The sequence below is a fragment of the Gadus macrocephalus genome, chromosome 16, assembly GCF_031168955.1.
Source record: "Gadus macrocephalus chromosome 16, ASM3116895v1".
In the NCBI taxonomy this organism is placed as follows: domain Eukaryota; kingdom Metazoa; phylum Chordata; class Actinopteri; order Gadiformes; family Gadidae; genus Gadus; species Gadus macrocephalus.
In genome coordinates, this window is record NC_082397.1 from 22740793 (window position 1) to 22764014 (window position 23222).

Genomic DNA, 23222 nt, shown 5'->3' on the forward strand with positions numbered 1-23222 from the left:
TATTCAAGTGGGATTCAATCACGGATGATCCCGGGTTGCGTGTCGGGGTCCGTGTTACTAAAGCACCCCACAGTCCGTTCCATTGGCTGCCGTGTAAAAATACGGATTTGCACGGATTCACACATGGCCTTCTTTTTCCTAAAATGTGACTTGATGGGATTTATTCTTGTCCTCAACTAATCATAAAAGAGCTCTTTTATGAAAACATGAGGTCCTCTTTTCACCATTTCAAGGGGATTCAAGGAGACGGGGCATACCATTACCAATCCATTTAGATTTTATCTGGTTTGGTGTGGAATTTTATCCTAAAATCTGTGGGATACAACATTATAACACAGTTTAAGCATTTGTAGTAATCTCTAATTTCTCATTCATCTCAATATTGTTGAAGACTGAATAACCCATAGGTTTAGAAATGCATGTTGTCGCTATGTTGTGTGTATCTATGTGCTCCTAGACAGACCAATGATCCACCACTTGCACTGCTGTTCATTGCATGCATACAAATACCTCAAAACATAATATTATATTGAAATACCAAGCGCAGTATAGGCATGTACTACAGAGAGAATACATCCACTCCTGTGATCTGAACATTAAGAAATGATCCAGGAAATAACCATATAACACACTATAGAAGGGCCTACCTGCTTGGGCAGCACACTCATCGACTCCATGCCGCTCCTCATTAAATGGGTGATATTAGGCAACCAGGTGTGAGTGTGATTAGCTGTTACAAGCCGTTTGAAAGTCGACCTTTTCCTGTGTTTTAGTGACGCGTCAAATGGGCGTGTCTGATGTATGGTTGATAGATCGGTCTACCAGCCTACCCAGTGGACTGTAGCAAACGTTGTTTATCTATCCATCATACATCTCGGTGGACGCGGCCACTTGTGATGTCACTAAAACACCGGAAAAGGCAGATTTCCAAACGACTTGTAACGGCTCGTCCCACGCAAACCAGGTGGCAGAATATCCCCCCCTTTAAGCATCACGACAGCATTGAAGTCCACTTGTATTCTCACCGCGGTTCACAATCCTGTTTCAAGGTTCAGCATTGAGTGCTGTCCAAGAAGGCCATCAGCGTACGATCATAAATCATCCTCACCCCCTCTCCCTCAGGGCACAGCGGTCGGCCATCAACCTACAACATTAATCCTCCTCATCATCATCCTCTCCCTCAGGGCCCAGCAGGCGGCCATTGCCAAGCAGGAGGCGGAGGAGCAGGGGCACCGGCAGAAGGCGCTGCAGCACGCCGACGGGGTGCGGCAGCAGGTGAGGGAGCGCGAGCTGCAGGCCGTGGCCCGGCGGCGCGAGGTGTACAAGGAGCGGGAGGAGCTGGACGAGGCGGGCCGCCAGAGACGCCTGCGCCTGGATGAGATCAAGGAGAGGAAGCTGAGGGAGCTCAAGTAGGTAGAGCGTGAGCCAGGGGAACATGTGATGTGATGTGGCGGGCGGCTGTAGCTCAGGAGGTAGAGCGGGTTGACTGGTAACCAGGAGGTTGCTGGTTCAATCCCCGGCTCCTCCTAGCTGAGGTGTCCCTAAGCAAGACGCCTCACCCTGACTGCTCCTGATGAGCTGGCTATCGCCCTGCGTGGTTGACTCCATCGGTTTATGAATGAATGAGTGTTAAGTTGTTTCAGTTGGCAGACACAGATATTTGTGTCCGTCTGTACACACAGACCAACAATTGTGTCTGTACACACACACTACAATTTTTGTCTGTACACACACCCACTTACATCTGTGTCTGTACACGAACACACTGACGCACTAATATTTGTGTCGGTCTGTGCACGCAGACCAACAATTGTCAGTACACACACACACTTACCTTTGTGTCTGTCTGTACAAAAACGCACACATTTGTGTCTTTTTGTAGGGCGGCCGGCATCCCAGAGAAATACTGCAACCAAGTGGAGAGGAAGCTTCATGCGTTGCCCCCTCTGGCTCAGTAGAGCTGGCAGCCGCTTGTGTGACCCCATGACGATATATACTCTCATACCAGTTATGTGAAGCACTTTGAGTCTACCTTGTGTATGAAAAGTGCTATATAAATAAAGTTGCCTTGCCTTCCCACACTGTGCATTGTGTATTTCCATAGACATAAAACTAGAACAGTTACGGAAACGTTTGGAATAAATTCGAAGTTGAACTTGATGGGTTTCCTTTGTGTGAAAACAATACAGCCGTACGAGTCACTGAAGAGAGAAAAACACTTCAAACTCCCCAGTGTTCCACGGCAGTGTTCCACGGCACGTCAGAAAGAAGCAGACCACAGGACAGCCACACATTGTACCTTTGTGTTTTAGTGTTTATTAATATTTTAGGTACTCTGGCTTGTATATCCCTTTCAAAGTAATCATAACCTTCCTTAATCCCCTTCACTGTAATATGACCAAAGAAAGGAATTCACATTATAAGGGTGACGATGTATACACACATACACACAAACACACACACATCTCAAAAGCCTTTAAGGAAGTACATCGAGGTAAATACAGACATTTTCTTTATTTCATAACCATTCTGGACAAAGTATTGTTCGAAGCACGAAGACCTAGTTTCTTACCATCTAAACACATAAACCTACAGGAGTGTTTTAAGGATCTATTCAAGTGGACATTAGGACACCAAGCATTCCACCGCCCTGTCCCCCTCCCCCTCCAGGGTGGTCCGGGGGGGGGGGCTTATTATCCTCCCATGGGTGTGTCTTTTTGTGTTTGTGTGCCGGCGGCACGGAGCACGCCTACAAAAAGAAGAGGAGAGCAGACAGGGCGGGCGCCGGGCGGTCCGAGGACAAGTCCTCATCAAAACAAGTTCCTGATTCATATTCATATGTTTTTTTCAGAGCTGTACACACAGAGAAAAAAATAATAGTACTGGTGACCTAGAGAGAGAAAGTGGGGCGGGGAACACCACAACACCTGGCATATACACACAAACCAGACCTCTGCAGGAGGGACACACACACACACACACACACACACACACACACACACACCCACCCACCCACCCACCCCTTCCTGCCCGTAGACAGACGCGGTCTCACGCACAAGCACAGTACAAGAGTTCACCGATATACGCTGAGCCGACGTCAAAGAGCTAACATTGAGGGGTTGGGATATCGCCTCGCACAGGCCGAGAGAAGGGGGGCTTAAAACTATTATTTTGATCTTCGGCTCACACACATACACTCATATACACAAGCACGCATACACAGGCGTGCACGTAAACACGTGTCAACGGACTCCCTTCTTCCACCCACAGGTATGCGTTAAAACTCCATAAAGCCACACGCCTGTGCACAATATACTATCGTTACTTAGTGTTTTGCTAGCTATAGCCATCCGAGTGGCCAAATATATGTTCAAATATTATATGTAACGTTTTTCTTTACTCTTCCTCATAATATACATTGATGAAATGCATTATACAGACAATGGACAACTTTCACAAGGTCAATTTATCACTAAATTAAGAGCTTTCTGTAAATCATTGCTGCTCACAACAAGAGTGCAAATCACCGCTTCCCAGCACACTTCAAAAGGTTCACTGCTCAGCTTCCAGTCCACCTCCACAATAAACCACAGTTTAAAAAATAATAATTATACATAAACATACACAACAAAAACAAAAACAGTCTAAATAACAAGTAGTCATAAATATGGAATGTGAGAAAAATACTAAACAATAACATCATACGGTCCCCAGCCTCTTGGTTCGCCTCTTAACGCAAACAAAAGTCCTTCAGTACGGTTACAATAAACCATGATAAAAAAAGTAAAGAAATAAAAAAGGTGTTTAAAACGAGTGTGGGCCGTTAGTCGCAGACCCTTCAGTAGAAGACCCTGGTGAGGAACACGAGTAGAGAGAGAGACCCTGGTGAGGAACACGAGAGAGGAGAGAGAGACCCTGGTGAGGAACACGAGTAGAGAGAGAGACCCTGGTGAGGAACACGAGAGAGAGAGAGAGAGAGAGAGAGAGAGAGAGAGAGAGAGAGAGAGAGAGAGAGAGAGAGAGAGAGAGAGAGAGAGAGAGAGAGAGAGAGAGAGAGAGAGAGAGAGAGAGAGAGAGAGAGAGAGAGAGAGAGAGAGAGAGAGAGAGAGAGAGAGAGAGAGAGAGAGAGAGAGAGAGAGAGAGAGACACCCTGGTGAGGAACACGAGTAGAGAGAGAGAGACAGAGACAGAGAGAGAGCAGCAGGAGAGACAGAGAGAGGGAGGGAGAGAGACATAGGAGAGAGGGAGGGAGAGAGAGACAGGATGGTTGTAGATTAAGGTGTGTTTTGGGGGGAGGGGTGAAATCACATGCCGTAGCTGAAGCCGGGCTGTGCGGGCTGGGAGTAGCCGCCGGGGGCCGCCGGGTAGCCGTAACCGTAGGGCTGCTGGGGGGGAGCGGCCACGTTGTTCCCCGAGGTCAGCATCAGCTGGGGGGTGCCTGCAACAAATCAACCAACCCATCAACCACCAACCAACCTATAAACCATCAACCCACCCACCAATCAACAATCAGCCAACACATCAACCACCAACCAACCTATAAACCATCAACCCACCCACCAATCAACAATCAGCCAACCCACCAACATCAACCAACCTATCAAACAACCCACGCAGAAGATACCAGCATGTCTGGTTTAAATGGGTGAAGCCCCACAATGAATCCTATACGGAGAGAGTGAACCCATACAGCCTGCTGTAACCCAGTGTGCTCCGTTAAAACAACACCACTCATTTCTTTTTTTAAGGTTGCGCTTCAAAATATGAAGCGAAAATCGTTGCCTTATGCTTTCAACGGCTTTGGAGGCTGTACCATAGACGATGGGCTGGGCCTCGGTGGCCTGCTCCTCCTGCTTCCTCAGAGATTCAGAGGCCTCGAGCTGGTCGACCTATGGGGGGGGGGTGGGGGTGGGGGGTGGGGGGGGCAGAGGGACAGAGGGAGAGGTGTAAGTCCCCAAGGCAACCACTTGGGTGGGAGGGGCGGAGCTCTTGTGACGCCAAGCTCGTGTTTCTTTTTTTTTTGTGCAAACAAAGCAAACCAAACTGACCTCTGGGTTATTGCACTGGCTGGCGGGTGGGACCATTCCTGACAGGCGGAGACGAGTACACTTTCAGATTGAAACAGCCGCTAGAACTAGCCATGCTGGGTTGGGAGGGGGGGGGGGGGGGGGCGGAGGGGAAGGTGGCCCTCTGCTGGCCAGCAGCTGACACTACAACTACAGGCTGGCTCTACGGAGCTGGGCTAGGTCACATGACCCAATGGTAGTGGAGGGGGGGGGATCTCTTTGATGAAGAGTCAAAACACACAAACAGCTAAAGGAAATCTAATGGTCCCACCATCCAGCCAACAAATCCATCCGTCTTTTTCTCACACTATGGACGCCCTCAGTATGTTGACAACAAGCAGTGTGTGTCTGTGTGTGTGTGTGTGGGGGGGGGGGGGGATTTACCGATCTCCATTTAAAAATCCAGCACAAGAAAATTTAGTAGTGGAATAGCGTGCAGCAATGCAGTCAGACAAACATCCAACTTTTTTTCCTCAATCAGTACAAAAAAGTTATAAAACCAAAAAGGGAAAGGGAAGCAGCTGTAACTCAACCGTTTAACTCGTATGAAGCGCATGGCCAGCACTGGACAAAAGGAAACCATCTCTGAATCGAGCAGTGGAAAATTTGATAGTGCCTTAATTCATGGTTGTAATAATCAATATGTATGACTTAAAGGGGGCCCTGGCTGATGCTCTGGCTCGAGTTCTCCACATACTTGGTCGCCACTACATCGACTCAGCTAGTCCATCTGGTTATGCAGGCTTGGTTTCTTTTGGTCAACAAAAAAAGTTAAGATAGGCTGCAGGTTTGGATTTGAAGAGAAGAGAGAGAGGGAAGAGTGACATGCTGAAGAGGCAGCCAAGTCATTCCCCTCGGTTAAAAGAGTGCGCGAGTGAGGAGGAAACGGAGAGAGGGGAAGAGAAGGAAAGAAGAGAAGCCAGAAGCCCGCTGTGGTGAGAGGGAGGGCGGGGTGGGGTTCGTTCCAGCTGTTTCAAGGCGTTCAGAAGCAGGCAGCAGCCAACAACAACAGCGTCTTCTAGCCTGGCCGGAGACCTGCTAACGCTACACGGAAACAGGTGGTGGTGGTGTGTGTGTGTACGTGTGTGTGTGTGTGTGTGTGGGGGGGGGGAGCTAGGCTGGTTATCGACACCGGTGGCGTTTGATGATTAGTTTAGCTTTTTTGTGCGTGCTCTAGTTGATGAAGAGGGTCACTGTGAGAGTTAAGTCAATCAAAAACAAAATCGGGTCAGAACGGACATTGCACAATGTCCGTTGATCAATTCAAGTCAGATTTCACATCATGGGGGCATAATGGAAAGATAATCTGAAAAAATGGTGACCATTCATTCAGATTAGGCCCTAGTTTTGCCCTAGTTAGCGCATCTTGCCACCCCATCATGCACATGCTATCATGGTACTTGATAGCAATGATTAAAGACAGAACTCTGGGCCATTTTATTGAGCCTTTATAGCTCAGGGAGGCACGGTCACTCCCAGAGCGAGTTTGGGTCTGCCGCGGCCTGGCGCTAGCGGTGCTGTTCAGACTTTGACGTGATTACAAGACGTCTATCGATAGGGTCCAGGGGCCAAACAGGCCTTTAGATTCGAGTAGGGCTCTCTGCGGACCGCACCCTGGAGAGACACTGGGCCGGCTGGTGTTGACGGATGCCTCATGATCATTCATACGACGTCTGGCTGAGAGCATACCACTTTCTCCAAGTACGCAGTTTATTATAAGTACACACGAAACCCTAGAATTGAGATTGGACATTTGTGATCACCTCTCTACCAAAACCCTAGAATGGCAGGGGCACAGGCATGGCCAGGACCTGGTTGCCCAGGTCCTATACCAAAACGCAATAGCACTATATTATGGTAAGGCGAGTGCTTCCTCTTTACTCTGCATTTACACACATTTGGCTCTTTAGTCGGGGTAACGGTTCAGAGTCTCACCCCTATTCCCCATGATAACATCAGACCATCACTGACACCAGCAGACCCTTTGCATTCCCTGGGGTTGGGGAGGGGAGAGGAGAGTGGACCACTGAGGTGTGGCTAGCTACAGTTCAGTCTAAAGTACTAGCTACAGTCCTAGCTACAGTGCTAGTGAAGCTAGTGGTGAGAATAGACCAAGAAGCAGCAAGAGTGATATCAGGGGGAAGGGGGGGGCAGGGAGAAGGAGGACACAGTCACATGCAGTTTAATGCTAATCATCACTCCTCCAGAACTACAGGCTACCGGGAGCAGGAGGGGTCAAAAAAGAATGGCTGGAAATGGATTAGACTTTCACCTTTTCCTTTATTGCATCAACCTGAAAGGGAAGTTCAGAGAGGCAACTTAAGGAGGAAAAATCAAACAAAAAGAGTCCAACAGTAGACAGACAGAGAGAAAAGCAAGCAAACAGAGGTATCATCGCTTACCAAAAAGAATTATAACAAAAGGTAGATGCAAATAGCGCTACTTTTTATACAAATGCATACTTTGGCTTGGTAAAATTCTGACGGCTCATAGTAATGTATGGAGGTATGTATTTGGAATTAAAGACAGTGGTCGCACAACTCTCAACTGTTCATAAGAAAATCTGATCTAGTTCAAATTCAGCTTAGGGCTTTAAACTACTTCAAATACTTCACCTATCCACCTAGATGCCATCTTGGTTCCGTCTTGTTTCTAAACGCTATCTGGTTAAGCTGAATACGGAATTCCACATTTAGATCAACCAGATAGCGTTTAGGAACAAGATGGCCGCCGGGTGGATGAAGTTCACTGTATCTATTTAATCCACAATCTCAAAGCGTAGTTATGGGAGTGCTTCACTCTGCTGAATAAAAAAGAGAAATGTGGCATGGTGACAAACCTCCTCAGGTACACATTTGTATGGAAAAGGAGCAGAGAATGAAAGGTGAAAAAGCGACAAAAAAATGGAGATAAGACCAATAATGCCACGCATCATTGGGGTAGAGGATGAAAGCATGTTTAAAAAAGGAAATGGGCTTTGGCTCTCAAAACGTCCCCCAATGTGATGCTACAGTCTGAGGACCTCAGATAATGTTAGGATGAAGGATCCATCAATGGCTATATTATTAATTATTTTAAGCGGAATTTGAGACAAAACCTAAAAAAAATTATATTGCATAGATATATTTGCAAAGGCGAATATTTATAAATAACCCACATTTCAGTACCAGCAAGTTCTGGAACCTTCTGGCTATGAAATATAATTCTGCAAATTGTGTATTTTCTGTTTCGTCTTTTTCTATAAAGAAACTGCTTATTTTACCTCCTCAATTATTCTCTCTCTTAGTTACTCGACTTTCGCTCAATTACATTGTATTTGATGAGGATTGTTTTGTCTCACTCAAAACACCCCCCTGTTATGTTCTGTCTAATCAAGAAAAGAGGGCCACCCACCTTGCTGAGGTACTCCCTCATGACCTGGATGAAGTAGGGCATGGAGAAGTCCATGAGGTTGTGGCGCCAGGCGGTCTCCAGCACCACGTCGGGCCGTAACAGGTCGTAGCAGGTGAAGAGGCAGGCGGCGAAGCACTCCTTCTTGTCCTCCTCCAGGAACCAGGCCAGCAGCTCCTCCGCCAGCTCCGTGTCCTTTGACTCGGACGCGTACTGCATGGCATCCTGGGGAGGGGAGGAGGGAGAGTTACATGGGGAGGGATTGGGGTTAATAGTGAAAGGGAGGCATATGAGACAGACTGGTTTTGTGTTTCCAGTGGGAAGAATGAACATGAATGAGTCTGTCCATTCTGGGTTGAAAGCTGTTTTTGCTGTCCACTTTTCTAGAGAGCGCGATGTGTAGTTCTTTTTCTGTCTCCGGCTCACTCTGTCCGTCTCTTTCCTGTCCCGCTGTATTACTCACTCTTCTCTCGCTGTATTACTCACTCTTCTCCCGCTGTCTTTCTCACTCTTCTCCCGCTGTATTACTCACTCTTCTCCTGCTGTCTTACTCACTCTTCTCCCGCTGTATTTCTCACTCTTCTCCCGCTGTCTTTCTCACTCTTCTCCCGCTGTCTTTCTCACTCTTCTCCCGCTGTCTTTCTCACTCTTCTCCCGCTGTCTTTCTCACTCTTCTCCCGCTGTCTTTCTCACTCTTCTCCCGCTGTCTTTCTCACTCTTCTCCCGCTGTCTTTCTCACTCTTCTCCCGCTGTCTTTCTCACTCTTCTCCCGCTGTATTACTCACTCTTCTCCCGCTGTCTTTCTCACTCTTCTCCCGCTGTCTTTCTCACTCTTCTCCCGCTGTCTTTCTCACTCTTCTCCCGCTGTCTTTCTCACTCTTCTCCCGCTGTCTTTCTCACTCTTCTCCCGCTGTCTTTCTCACTCTTCTCCCGCTGTCTTTCTCACTCTACTCCCGCTGTCTTATCGCACTTCTCTCATCTCTCGCATGATCGCTCACTGTCTCTGTGAGCCAGGCAGCCTGCGCCGGGAGCCAGGCAGCCTGCGCACATATTCGTTTGGATGAGTAGCATCACATGGGATGGCATAACTCGAATGCAATTGGTCAGTGGATTTCCTGATTCTGATTCGCTAAACCAGTACCGTAAAGTCTAGAAACGCTGCGCCGGTCAAAATAGAAGCGCCCGTCAAAATTTAAATTACTTGAATAATTTATTGACTATAGGTCCGGGTCCGTATAAGACGGCGTCTGGGTCCGGACCCGGACCGCGTTCCGCCTGTTAGTGACCCCCACCCTATGCTAACGCTATATAATAATGCTTAATACTGAATAAACTAATATTAATGAACTGTTCACCAATGTGTTCCTCTCTACTGTAACAGGATTTAGACTAGGGTCACCTTGAAGAGCTTGGTTAACGCGTTACCTTGTGCTATAACAAGGTTTTGTGGGTTACATTGTAGAGCTTGGTTATTAGCATGTTACTGCAACAGGGTTTAGGGGTCACCTTGTAGAGCTTGGTTATTAAAGTGTTACTGTAAAAGGGTTTAGGGGGTCACCTTGTAGAGCAGGGGTCGGCTACTGGTGGCCCGCTGGCCCGCAAGACATAATATCTGGTCCACCAGATTATTCTGAAGTTATATTATTATCATATATATTTTTTTGAATATCGAATATCGGCTATCTTAAATGTAAAGGCCGGATACAGTGAACTTTGTATCTAATTGTATCTAATCCTGCTACTAGTCCTGGAAGGTTAGAGACACACTCGTCACGGTCACGCATAAACTGCGAGGGGCTGAGCGGGAGTTATAGAGTGGTGAAGCCACGCCCCTTCCGTTAAAGCCCATGGGACCTATTCGATCGAAAAATATTAAATGATAAATGATGATTTAATTTTTCATATAAAGAAAACTAAAAATGTTTGGGAAGAAGTTTGATAATGTTAGGTTATGTGTGAGGCCGTTTTGTGAACTACAGCTTTTCGCTGATCTCGACGCGAATGATATACGTCCCCACCCGCACTTGGAACTCCGGTACAGACAAGGCGATCTCTCTTCTCCACCTCACCGCTTTTTTCCAAGGGGAGGATAAAAGCAAGAATTTCAGTCTTGTCTTGTCCACGCCAGTCGCAGGGAGCGTGACGTTACATGTAGTCTTTCTCATGTATTTACTCTACAGCCTTTAACTGAACAATTGCACAATAAAAGATCAAACTCTTGACATGAAAAATTATCATTTAAATCCACAAACATATGCGTAATCCGGGACATAATAAGACTGGGACCAGAAAATAATTACTTTCTCCATTGAAATTCATATTTTTTAGATATCATAGGTCCCATGGGCTCTGCTGGAAGAGGCGTGACTTCGCCACTCTTGGAAACTATGCAATATTAAATTAAACGTAACCCCCTCTATAGGCCAATCTACAACAACCATGGCGACCCAACATTAAGTATTTTTGTGTGATGCTGCATGCAGAGAAAGGCAGGACAAAAGTCCACTGTTGACAAAAGTCCACAAAAGATTTAAGACGCCAAGCTCTGAGACTTTGCTGTTTAACGCGAGTAGAGTCTTTGATGAGGCTACTTCGCCTACTGCTCTTCTAACGGTGAGTAGGCTAGGAACGGAGGTTTGTGTGTGTGCACACACAGTCAGTCTACACTGCCATGCCGGCACGCCCGGCGATTTTACCGTATTATCTCAAGTTCCCTGTGTAAAACCCCCGTTCCTCACGACGCAGGCTTTCTTGGTTCAATGGAGAAGGAGTCTAGAGTCTAGACCTCTTTAGAATAATTAGCATAATCCCGAATGTTTTTATTTTTTTATGAATGTAGACACCCGCATGCAAGAATGAGTTCACGTCCGAGTGTAGGCTACAATCGCGATTAACAATTTACAAGTGCAAAAACGCAAACATATTCTTTATTTTGCTGACCACTTGTTTTTTATCCCAACTCAAGTTTCCCAAGGACAGTTCCTCTGCGTCTCTCTCGTAGATCGCACCATCTTTCAACATCTTTCTTTAAAACGACTGCATCATCTTCTCTCACATGGTCAGCAGCTCGCGGATTTCACTTTCTCTCCAGTTAGAACTGCTCATGATGATATCGCTGCGTTGTCTCTGTGGAGTTAGTTTAGTAATGTGTTACTGTAACAGGGTTTAGGGGGTCACCTTGTAGAGTTTGTTTAGTAATGTGTTACTGTAACAGGGTTTAGGGGGTCACCTTGTAGAGTTAGTTTAGTAATGTGTTACTGTAACAGGGTTTAGGGGGTCACCTTGTAGAGTTAGTTTAGTAATGTGTTACGGTAACAGGGATTAGGGGGTCACCTTGTAGAGTTTGTTTAGTAATGTGTTACTGTAACAGGGTTTAGGGGGTCACCTTGTAGAGTTAGTTTAGTAATGTGTTACTGTAACAGGGTTTAGGGGGTCACCTTGTAGAGTTAGTTTAGTAATGTGTTACGGTAACAGGGATTAGGGGGTCACCTTGTAGTTTGTTTAGTAATGTGCTACTGTAACAGGGTTTAGGGGGTCACCTTGTAGAGTTTGTTTAGTAATGTGTTACTGTAACAGGGTTTAGGGGGTCACCTTGTAGAGTTTGTTTAGTAATGTGTTACTGTAACAGGGTTTAGGGGGTCACCTTGTAGAGTTTGTTTAGTAATGTGTTACTGTAACAGGGTTTAGGGGGTCACCTTGTAGAGTTTGTTTAGTAATGTGTTACTGTAACAGGGTTTAGGGGGTCACCTTGTAAAGCTTATCCTTCTTGCACAGCTCCACGCTCTGCTTCCAGCGGTTGTTGCCCTTGAAGAGATACGCCGCGATCCTCCTGAACTCAATCAGCTCGTGCTTCTCCAGCCCCTGGGCCAGCGAGATGTTGTCAAAGTTGTCGTAGGCATCGATGGATGCGCGCAGGGCCTGGATGGGAAGCACACCGCACAGCGGGATGAGAACGGAGGAAGAAGAACCAGGCCGAGGCCTCACCGAAAACAGCACAATAAACAGGTTCAGCGGGTTTCTCAGTCGCTGTAACGGTTAATGCAAATAAACACAAAGCCCAAAATGGTATGCCGTACTGCATAGTCTTCCTCTGTGATGAAGAGGTTGTTCAGCGCCTCGTTCACAGATTTGTTGTTGTGGTTCTGGACCGACCGCAGGTACGGTTTCACCAAGGGCAGCTGCTTGACCTGGAGGGACAAGTAGATGCCAAACATTAATGATATACACTTATTATAATAAGTATAACAAAAAGGGACTATGTAAGAATCAGAAATTCCTTCTCATTACTGCCCCCTTCTGGCCGGCACTTCAGCAATCTGGAGTTTGTGCCACTGAGCTTGTGTTATTAAGTGTGAGCTCCGTGGGATGAGACGAAAACAATCACAAACTAATGTTGTTTTTAATCCTAAATAAACTTCAGTTAAAAAGTGTTGGAGAAGAGATTTTTTGCCATTGTCGCACTTTATTCCTTTTTCAAAGCAAAAAGCCTGGTTCAGATATAATATAAACCATAACGCAGGCTGTTCTATTCCTCACAGAGACTCCTAAAATTTTAATTGAGAAATTTTCTTTTACATTGTTCCCTACAAATGAAATAGATGAATTGTAAAGATAATGTTAAAAAGATAAACCCATTTCAAAACAGTACACGTGGTAGTAGGTGGTCCTGCAGAGGTACCTTGCTGAAGTAGTTGACGGCGCGCGTGTGGTCCAGCCTGGGAGACAGCACAATGAGCAGGTCGTTGAGGCACAGGGGCTTGAACTCCAGGTAGAACTGAGTGGCTTTGTAGTACAGCTCAACGTTGGCCACCTGCCACAAACAGGACGCGTTTTAGACACCGGGATCAAAGTAACAACACCATTACGTAAACGCAACATAAAAATAAACGATGGGATTCTTGCACGTGAAACCATCACTCCGTCAACCCGTTCTTGTGAACGCCCCGGGCCGGAGAAAATCCTCCACCTGTCCCGCACTGCCACGCGTGAGGGGAACTGAATGAACGAGCCACCTAGAGGCGGTCGTGTGAACAGATGGGGGTCGGCGTTGGCGTACCTTGGTGACGATGTCTTTGAACTGGCCCTCCTTCCAGGCATCGGAGGGGTGGCTCATCATGGTGATGATGGCGTTGTCGTACTCCTCGTACTTGTCGTACAGGAACACCAGCTCCGCCCACAGGTGGGCCTGCTCCGCCGCCCGCAGCACCTGAGCAGGGAGACCAAGGAGAGGTCACGAGGAGGTCAGGGAGAGGTCACAGGGAGGCCGGGGAGAGGACAGGGGTAGTCAGGGAGAGTTCACGGGGAGACCAGGGAGAGGTCACAGTGAGGTCAGGGAGAGGTCACAGGGAGGTCAGGAGGACACCAGCGAGGGGTCACAGGGAGGTCAGGGAGAGGTCACAGGGAGGTCAGGGAGAGGTCACAGGGAGACCAAGGAGAGGTCACGAGGAGGTCAGGGAGAGGTCACAGGGAGGCCAGGGAGAGGTCAGGGGTAGTCAGGGAGAGTTCACAGGGAGACCAGGGAGAGGTCACAGTGAGGTCAGGGAGAGGTCACAGGGAGGTCATGGAGAGGTCACAGGGAGGTCATGGAGAGGTCACAGGGAGGTCAGGGAGAGGTCACGAGGAGGTCAGGGAAAGGTCACAAGGAGGTCAGGGAGAGGTCAGGGAGAGGTCACAGGGAGGTCAGGGAGAGGTCACAGGGAAGTCGGGGAGAGGTCGCTAGGAGGTCAGGGAGAGGTCACGAGGACCGTTCTGCATGTTTGGGGGGGGTTTCCCTTTAGAGCCAATAGTACTTGGTAGAAGTCAGATAATGGATACTTATCTTGAACGTAATGTAAAAAATGCAAAAATTTAATGTAAACATAGTGATGTACACATCATCATATCAGTAAAAGCGACATAATTACAGTAGACATAACGTCCTAGCAGCGGTACTATGAGCAGCTGTAGTCGTGGTGTTGTTTAGAGCCATGCTCACCTTTGGGATGTTGACCCGGGACCAGAAGAGCTCCAGGTGCTCCCTCATCTTCTGGGGTTTGAACTTAGAGTAGAGGATGGCCAGCTCGGTGAACATGCCCATGTGGGCTCGCTCCAGGCCCAGCGCCGCCTCCAGCATGGTGATCAGCTCCTCGAAGTAGCCACGGTCCTGGGGAGAGGAGACGCACCACACAGGCAGAGGGCGTCACAGGTCTAGTTTGCCATCCTCCCCATGCATATACTTAGGCAGGCACAAACACACACACACACAGCCATAACCTAATCAACAACTGGCCAATCAATTTCCCTTTGAAAATATGCCAAACACACCATCAAGTGTTTAGTAGCAGTTTGCTCGTGGCTACATACCCATACAGTCTAGGATCAGTAATCTCATCCTATACTGAATACGGGACCTTTAAGAGAGCTTTCAAACCCTTTAAATATTTGATAAACAAAAACGTATTGTTTAATATCTATCGATTTTAAGTCAGCAACCGCCGACGGAGACCAGGCGACCCTAGTAAGGGTCTACTGTGGACATCTGGGAACACTCGTATAAAGACTTATAGAGGAGTCATGTGTTCCTGCGTCTCTGGAACAACAGGGGTACCTGGTAGTAGTTGATGAGCTCCTCTAGCTCGTCAGCGTGCACCACGATGTGGAGACCGCACATCTGGGCCAGCCGGAACTCCTTCCCATCCACACAGGCGAAGCACACCTATCGAGGGGGGGGGGGGGAAAGTAGAACAGAGGAGTGTGAAGAGAGGGGAGAGAGCAGCGGGTCACCTGACCTTTCTACAATGTTTGTTTGGATTTTAATTTTATGTATGAATTTTTTTTTTATCTATTTAATGTATTATATTTCTTATGGAACCAATCATTACTGACTTAAAAAAACAATGCAACACAATTCAACTATGTTGAATACTGATCCCGGAGCCTTAAGGCCCATTAACTACCTCACAGAAAAATGAGTAAAAGTGAGATTTCCATACATTCATGTATGCATTTATTTGCCCAATATACCAATAAACACGTCCCCTGTACGTGGCGTGGTGGGTTAGCGGCCTACCTCCTTCCAGGTGCGGGTGCTGTTGGCCTTGCGCGCCCCGTCAACGGCCGCCTGGAACTCCCCGAGGTGCACCAGCGTGGAGGCCAGCCGGCCGAAGTTGGACACGTTGTTGTACAGCAGCTTGGCCGCGTCGTACATCTTGTCGTCGTAGCAACGGTCGCCCACCTGAGGACCAGGACCCGAGGAGAGGAAGACGAGAGGAGACGAAGGAGAGGGTCAGGACGCGGGGTTGTGTGTTTCACAGAGGGGTGATGATTCAATAGAGTGCAATACAATGTAATTCTACCAAGACACGGCTGGACATTTTTAAAAATGACCTGAAATACAGAACTACACTCAACCATAAATTCACTATTATTATTTGAATTCAGTATTGTTGAGTGAGTGAGTGAGTGAGTGAGTGAGTGAGTGAGTGAGTGAGTGAGTGAGTGAGTGAGTGAGTGAGTGAGTGAGTGAGTGAGTGAGTGAGTGACTGAGTGAGTGAGTGAGTGAGTGAGTGAGTGAGTGAGTGAGTGGCCTGAGGCGGACCTGCTGGATGTGGGCGTTGTTTGGGCCGTTGATGAACTCCTCCAGCTCAGCCAGGCGGTTGGTCTTGGCCAGGGCGAAGATCAGCTCCGTCTCCACGTAGGACTCCCGGGCCTTCTTACGAGCCATCTGGAGGAACTTCACCAGGTCCTCCCAGTTACCTGCGGACCAGCATGCACCTCACCATCATGACCGATACAAGGGCTCAACCAGCATGCACCTCACCATCATGACCGATACAAGGGCTCAACCAGAACAGACTACAAGACATTACTATTAACTTAACTGAGAGCCAAGGCATTTTTATATGTAACACGGATGAACAAATCTTCCCTTAGAAGAGACCTGAAAATTCTTTTGAATGACAGAATGCCTCATATCACGCATGTTGTTTATACAAGTGGATACAAGTGTGCAATTCAGTTAGTTTTCTTATTTGTATCCTAATAGTATTTCCCAGGCTCTGGATCAACCTGACAGTGGACCCAACGCTAGCGGTTCCTTACCGCTCTGTGCGGCCGCCTGGCCGACCTCCATGTAGGCGGAGGGGTCGTCCGCCTTGATGTAAGAGTCAATGGCCTCCTTCACCAGCCCCTTCTGCAGCTGCGCCTTGGCCAGCTGGCTCCACACCGGCGGCTCGTTGCAGCGCTCGGCAAACTCGTAGGCCCGGTCCAGGTTCCCGATGTGCTCGATCAAAACCTAGTGAGGGGGGGAGGTCAGCGGGAGCGCATTGATAAGAGGCAGAACCCACTTCTGGAAGTTTGTGAGGAATATATTTAGATATGACAGATGCGTCAGTGATAGCGCACTGCTGATGAGAGCACGGGACAAGGTGTATGCGTGCTGGTGCTTTGCTGGCCATGTGTTAATAATCAGCATCATGTCATGTGCAAGTACATCACAATGCTAATTGGAGCTCTTCCCCTTACAAAATCTGTTCATCTTGATTTGCATTTCATTTCTCAAACTATTTAATCAACAGGCGACCGACCTGCACAGCCGAGGTGTTGACGTCAAACTTCCTGAAGATGGCGAAGGCCTCCTCGAATAGCTCGTTGCTGATGGCGATGTTGGCGATGTCGGGGGCGTCGTAGTTGTCCAGGCGGTTGATGTACTCCATGACGCGTGTGCGGTCCGCCTTGATGGCCGTCAGGATCAGCAGGTTCTGCAGGTTCCTGGTGGAGCCACAGAGTAGGGAGGTAAGAGTTAAATATAAAACTGAAAAAAGGAGGACTGCGCAAACACAATGAATAAACATGTAATGTATAACAAGTGTTTAGATCTGCGATGCCATTGTGCAGCCCCATTAAAATGACGAAATAGCAGAGAAAGCAGAGGGTTCTCTCCAGGACAAAGACAAGAGTATCCATGGTAGGGCTGGGCAATATACCGGTTTTAAAATTATACCGGTATATTTTTGAAAGCGATGTGTAGTTGAGACCATATCGCCATACCGGTATATATTATTTTGATGTTGCCTTGCGAGCGCTATTTTATAAAGCCGACCACTGCTCTCTGAGCCTACAAACCATGTTCAGCTGCTCAATCCCGCCCCTTATGTACGTAGCGTTCTCCCACCCACGGACGTTACGCATCACAACAAACTTCGAACAAAAACATGGCGGACACGGTGGTAGAGTACTGAACCCATAAAGGGACATGGGGTAAAAATAATGTTTTTAACGTTTCTCGTGAGCACGAGAAAGTATCTGGTGCGCATATCACCGGGTGTGTGTGTGTGTGTGTGTGTGTGTGTGTGTGTGTGGACGAGTGAGCGGTAGCGTGCATGTCAGTTTAGTGAAGTAATGATCGAGTCCGGTTGTGTGTAAGAATAAAGTATACGGCAAGTATCGGTGGCCGCTTCATTCCGACCATATTCCGACCTATAAGCAGACCCACTGCCGGTCAAAGTGAAGGGTGTGTTGCCCCCGAGAGATCATCGGCCCTGGAGGGAACGTCTCCCCTGTGCTCCTCGTTCTGGGAGCCGACAGCAGGAAAGGTGTAGAACCATCTCGCACTCAGAGGCGGATCGCAAGAGAGTAGTACGTGCTCCAATAGTGCAAGATAAAAATAAAGCACATTCATTTGAATGATTTTAGCTTGTTGTATGATTTATCGCGGGCATGGGCACACACAAGCTAAAATCATTCAAATTAGAGAAGAGGCTGCTTGTCAACCCCAGCGTCTTCGGTTGCTATGCGACGTCAACGGCGGACTACTTCTCTGCTGATCAACACTACGAATGCTGGTTACAAATAAATTGTAAAAAGACACACCATGAGGTTATTTTTTCGTTTAGGCAAGTAGCCGTAATAAACGGGATAATGTATAGAACATCGCCGCTCATTATCGAAAATAAGCCCCTTCAGGGCGTCCTGTTCGCCCTGCCGGGGCTTATTTTCCGATAATGACCGGCGTTCTATACATTATCCCTGACATATCTGTTGTTAAAGTACAGCTGTGCTTCATTGAGCAAAAAAACTACACACTTTACCCGTTTTGTTCAAAATATCGTTATAACATCGTATATCGCCATTCGAACAAAAAATATCGAGATATGAGTTTTGGTCCATATCGCCCAGCCCTATCCATGGGCTACAGCCATCATGCAGACAAAAAGAGATCTCCCTACCGGTGCTCGCTGAACACAGAGTTGTCCAGGACGATCTTCTCCAGCAGCTCGATGAGCTCGTTGGGTAGGTCAGCCGTCATGAAGGCCTTGACCGTGACCGACACCTCCTCCGGGTCCTGGGTCTCCGAGAGGGCGGTCTGCACCACCTAGAGAGAGATGGGAGAGAGCGCGAGAGGATGAGATGCTGCGTGGTCTGGATCAGATTGGACTTTAAAAAGGGCAAGGTGTGATGGACCAAATGCAGTTCATTTCTAGGTTTTGTGGCTGCTGTACAGTGATGCCATTTATAGATGGCAAGGGTACATTACAGCTTAAATATATTCACAGTGTGGTTATAAAAGCAGCCATCTACGATGTGTACAGATAAAACACACAGGTAGCGTGGTGGTCTCAACAGACTCAATGCCAGTGCTGCCAGCCTGGGGCAGTGGGGCGTACCTGGTCGATCAGGGGTCTCCTGTAAGGGTTGGTCTCCAGCAGCACGCTGGCCCACAGCTCGGGGTCTTTGCGACGCACTAGGTAGCGAGACAGACTCTTGAACAGAGAGTTCTCGTTGCAGACCTTGGGACAAGTAAAGCACACACACACACATACACACGTTATTCTACAGTCCTGACCAACACTACTGTGATTGGCTGTCCCAAGCCCTCAAAAAGGGGCAGCATTTATTTTTCCAATTATGAATGTTGTGGTCAGTATCAATTCAAGGAAATCCATGAATCGCTTGGGGTTGCCGTGTTCAAATGACGAAATACACTTCTCACGGATAAAACGTCACCGTGTTCACACAAATAATGTACTTCCAACATGTTGGGCACCAGGGGAAGGGAATAAGGAAATGTTTAATACCGCCAATCATAAGAAACAATTCATCATGTCCTCCTTACGTGGATGAGCTCCTGGTCGCACTGGCCCCTCTCGTAGGCCACGCAGGCCAGGTGGGGGTCCCTCTTCTCGCAGTACTTGCCCACCACGCGGCTGTCGTAGAAGGGGTTTTCCCGCAGGAAGCGCTCCGGGTTGTTGTTGCTGTCGATGTAGATCTTGGCCAGGGCGTTGTGGGTCGCCGGCTCCTCGCAGCCCTCGTGGATGCGGGCCTCCAGCCAGGGCAGCAGCAGCTTCAGTCTGACACACACACACACACAATAATGCTTATTATCAGACTACACCAGACTAGCGCTGGTGACTAGCACAGTACAATTAAGAAAAAACTAATAAGTCCTTCCTAAATTTGCATATGGTTTCCATCATTTCCATCTGAAGTTGCTTGAGATGAGACATTTACATATTCTATTTATATTTAAGTTGAGGCACCAGTAGTCTACTGGAGTTGCTGTGAATCAAGCGCCTCACTAACGTCCTTTGTTTAAATATTCACTGCTTTCCCGTCATACTAACGCAATGGAGAGGTTTGCCCGGTTAATAGGGTTTGATCCACTCCTAAAAAAAGACCCAGATACACAAGCTCCAACCGCGGTCTCACCTGTTCCTCTTCTCCACCTCGGCCACCAGCTCGTCGGTGGAGAACTGCCCCCGCACCACAATGATCAGGTTCTTGATGACGTCCTCGGCACAGTCCACGTCCAGCAGCCCCCCAATGACCACGGGCAAGCGGCTAGGGTTCACCTGAAGGCCGGACCAACACATCAACTCACGGTCACAGAGCTCCCCGGCTCACGTCTATGTAAATCAAAGTCTTCAATATGAAACCGTTTACAATTTAGCAAAGGCTTAATAACAGTCAGATGGATTGTTTGGAAACACTTTAGACTAAGGGTACGTGAATAAACCATTAATGAACCAACAAAATCGTGCTGAGAGTTGAACACCCTCACCGCCACACTGTCCTGTTCAGTGTTCTATAAAAGGCACATCTGATCAGATACACATTATTAACAACGGAGGGGACTTGGGAACATGTTATCTGATATAATGCCTGCTTTGCCTTCAGTAGTGCCGCTAGGCTTTGATTGAGCCTATGAGTTCGCCGTTCCGGGAGCATTTTATTTCTAGTACCTTCTGCACATAGATTTCGATGTACTTCTGCAGGCTGTTGCGGTAGAGGTACAGCACCAGGTCGTGGACGAAGTCGAAGCGGTCGCACACGATGATCAGAGGCAGCTGGTCCGTCAGCTTGGCCTCCTGGAGGGACGCCGCGGGGAATGAGATTCAGAAATAAGTCCAACCACAAATCACAGCTGGTGACCAGATCCAACCCACAATCAAAACAGCAACGCTTTCAAAGAGATGGCAGATGTAAAAGAAAATATATTTTTTTATATAACAGAGCTACGCTCGGCAGCCGCCCCGGACCTTGAGGAAGTTCTTGACGCGCTCGGGGTCGTAGCAGTTGCTCTCGCGGCAGATGCGCTCCACTTCCTTGATCTGTCCTGTCTTGCAGGCCGCCTGGATGTACTTGAAGTGGACCTCGGGGTCCTGGCTGAAGTTCACGATGGAGCCCAGGAAATAGAAGAGGCCTGTGGGACGAGCAAAGGCATTTAAAACAGTGATTAACCCCACTTGAAGGTTTATGAGTGAATGGAAGCGCTGAAGCAGGTGGACAGCGACTCGGGACACAGTTTAAGGAGATGAGGATGGCTACGCTGTACGCCTACCCTCGAAGCTCTTGAAGGACTCAAAGAGCTCGGTGAGGGACTGCGTGGAGAGCTGTTCGTGGTACTTGGAGGCCACCTGGACGCAGATCTGCAGGTTCTGCCGGATGTTGGCCGACAGCATGGCCCGCAGGCACTCCAGGGAGTCCTCCACTGACAGGGAGCCGAAGAAGTTCACCAGCCACTGGGGGGAGACAGAGAGACAGAGGGTCATGATGAAAGGTCATTATGAGCCGTACAACAGGTTTGGAGTCACTTTACAATAAAGGGTATATTAATTAGCTGTTATTTAACATGAATGAATGCAGTAATAAGCCTTATTATATAGCATAGGGGTTAAGGTTAGTTGGTAATTCTAGCATAGGGTACCATGAATACCATTATTTAACACCCCCAGTATAGGATTACCATCAGTTTACTTAATTAACGCTTATAACCGTAACTAATGTTAATGTTTCAATGGTATCTATAACAACAATACTATTGTCATGTAGTTTAATGTTTCAATGAGGGAGCACCAATTAAAAAACATTCCTACGGATGTGCCAGATATTTGAGAGCGCACATTTTTCTCAGACGGTGGGCCTTTGCTCTCGGTACAAATACGTTCCACATTAATATGACATAATGTAGACCGATGTGTCTGGCTCTCCGAGGTGAAGCGCCTCCCCGGGCCCCTACCTCAGGGTTGAGCAGGTGCGTGTGCACCACGGCCCGCTTGATGTCGTACAGGTCGGTGTAGTGCTCCAGCGCCCTTTGCAGGAGGCCCGCCTTCTCGCACAGCTGGGCCACGTGGGCGCGGTCGTAGTGGGTGAACATCTGGTTGCCTAGAATGGCATCGGCAACCTGTCCAAGTACACGGGCGGTGAGATACACAGATAGGAAGTACCAGTGGTACCAGACCAGTCCCTTTGTTGAATGGACCCGCGGGAAAACACACCACATCTGCTCGGAGAATGAGTATCGATGGGAAACCCGTGGATTAGTTACTCAAAGCCACCGTGGGCACCCAAAGCATTTTAAAGACGACTATTCAACCCTCTCAGCCAGCTCTGTCCCCAGCCACCCCGTACCCACTATGAGTGCCGTGTTTCCCTCGGTGGGGGCGAGGCTGAGGGGCGGAGCTACCTGAGGGGCGTGCACCAGGTTCATCTCCAGCAGGCGCGTCTGCAGCGGGCCCTCGGTGGGCCGGTTGTTCTTCAGGGCGTCCAGCAGGAAGGAGGTGCACTGCTGGATCAGGTTGTACTCCATGAACACGTCCACGATCTGGAGACACAACGCAGTGACCGGCCATGTCAGCAGGAGGAGAGAGTGGAGCGAGCTCGTGAATCAATGACAACTTCCAAGGGGTGATGCACAGTGAAGCCCCGCCCCCTGACCTGTGTGATGTCAGCCAGTGGCTCCTCGTCCTGGACCAGCATCTGGGAGAACTGCAGGCCCTGCTCCGGACTGATGCGCATCACGTTCCTGAGCAGGAAGATCCAGTCCGGGGTGTACCCCACCTACACACACACACACACAGATGGACACCGTCAAAATGGATTCGGTACGTGTTCAGTATTATACATTCTTATCTGAATATTGTGGTTACAGATTATAATTTTATAGCTGAATAACTGATACCGTTTCCTTCCATAGTCAACCAAGAAATACATGTTCTAGGATGCATTAGAAAGATAAAACTTTTGCCTATTCTGAGCATTCAAACACACGGTTTCAAAGATGGGAGTGGCTAGAGCCACTAGGAACAGACTGACACCAACCTTCTTAGCGTAGAGGACAATCTTCTGGAACTGGCCCGTCTCTGCAAAACACTGGATGACCTTGTTTGGGACGTTGGCCCTCAGGTAGACGCTGAGGGCCAGCGTGGGGTCCACAGACTTCACTAGGTCCCCCAGTTCCTCTGAGCACTCCAGCTGCACACACACACAAACACACACACTTTAGGAAAA

The 23222-nt window shown here is 48.2% G+C and overlaps 2 protein-coding genes across 4 annotated transcripts in view; one reads left to right on the forward strand and one right to left on the reverse strand.

Moving 5' to 3' along the window:
• The window catches only part of cfap45 (cilia and flagella associated protein 45), a 10946-nt gene extending 8786 nt beyond the window's left edge, over window positions 1–2160 (forward strand). Inside the window, exons 11-12 of the mRNA XM_060074809.1 lie at window positions 1185–1409; window positions 1883–2160. Of these exons, the coding sequence (XP_059930792.1) occupies window positions 1185–1409; window positions 1883–1958 (301 nt within the window). The 3' untranslated portion in view covers window positions 1959–2160. The remainder of the gene's footprint in view (window positions 1–1184; window positions 1410–1882) is intronic.
• A 1975-nt stretch (window positions 2161–4135) lies between these two features.
• The window catches only part of LOC132474239 (clathrin heavy chain 1), a 29619-nt gene continuing 10532 nt past the window's right edge, over window positions 4136–23222 (reverse strand). The window contains exons 9-33 of one of the 3 annotated variants that reach the window (XM_060074808.1): window positions 23034–23186; window positions 22650–22772; window positions 22399–22536; window positions 21952–22116; window positions 21274–21454; window positions 20972–21135; window positions 20675–20800; window positions 20142–20284; window positions 19549–19783; window positions 19100–19222; window positions 18662–18807; window positions 17021–17204; window positions 16536–16728; window positions 16033–16190; window positions 15505–15669; window positions 15043–15150; window positions 14431–14598; window positions 13513–13662; window positions 13135–13266; window positions 12533–12643; window positions 12204–12374; window positions 8460–8681; window positions 7333–7359; window positions 4814–4889; window positions 4136–4438 (exon numbers count right to left, since the gene is read on the reverse strand). In XM_060074808.1, coding sequence (XP_059930791.1) covers window positions 4305–4438; window positions 4814–4889; window positions 7333–7359; window positions 8460–8681; window positions 12204–12374; window positions 12533–12643; window positions 13135–13266; window positions 13513–13662; window positions 14431–14598; window positions 15043–15150; window positions 15505–15669; window positions 16033–16190; window positions 16536–16728; window positions 17021–17204; window positions 18662–18807; window positions 19100–19222; window positions 19549–19783; window positions 20142–20284; window positions 20675–20800; window positions 20972–21135; window positions 21274–21454; window positions 21952–22116; window positions 22399–22536; window positions 22650–22772; window positions 23034–23186 — 3696 coding nt within the window. In that variant the 3' untranslated portion in view covers window positions 4136–4304. Of the gene's footprint in view, window positions 4439–4813; window positions 4890–5194; window positions 7360–8459; window positions 8682–12203; window positions 12375–12532; window positions 12644–13134; window positions 13267–13512; window positions 13663–14430; window positions 14599–15042; window positions 15151–15504; window positions 15670–16032; window positions 16191–16535; window positions 16729–17020; window positions 17205–18661; window positions 18808–19099; window positions 19223–19548; window positions 19784–20141; window positions 20285–20674; window positions 20801–20971; window positions 21136–21273; window positions 21455–21951; window positions 22117–22398; window positions 22537–22649; window positions 22773–23033; window positions 23187–23222 lie in introns of those variants that run through there. The other 2 variants (XM_060074806.1, XM_060074807.1) reach the window with 2 other exon arrangements.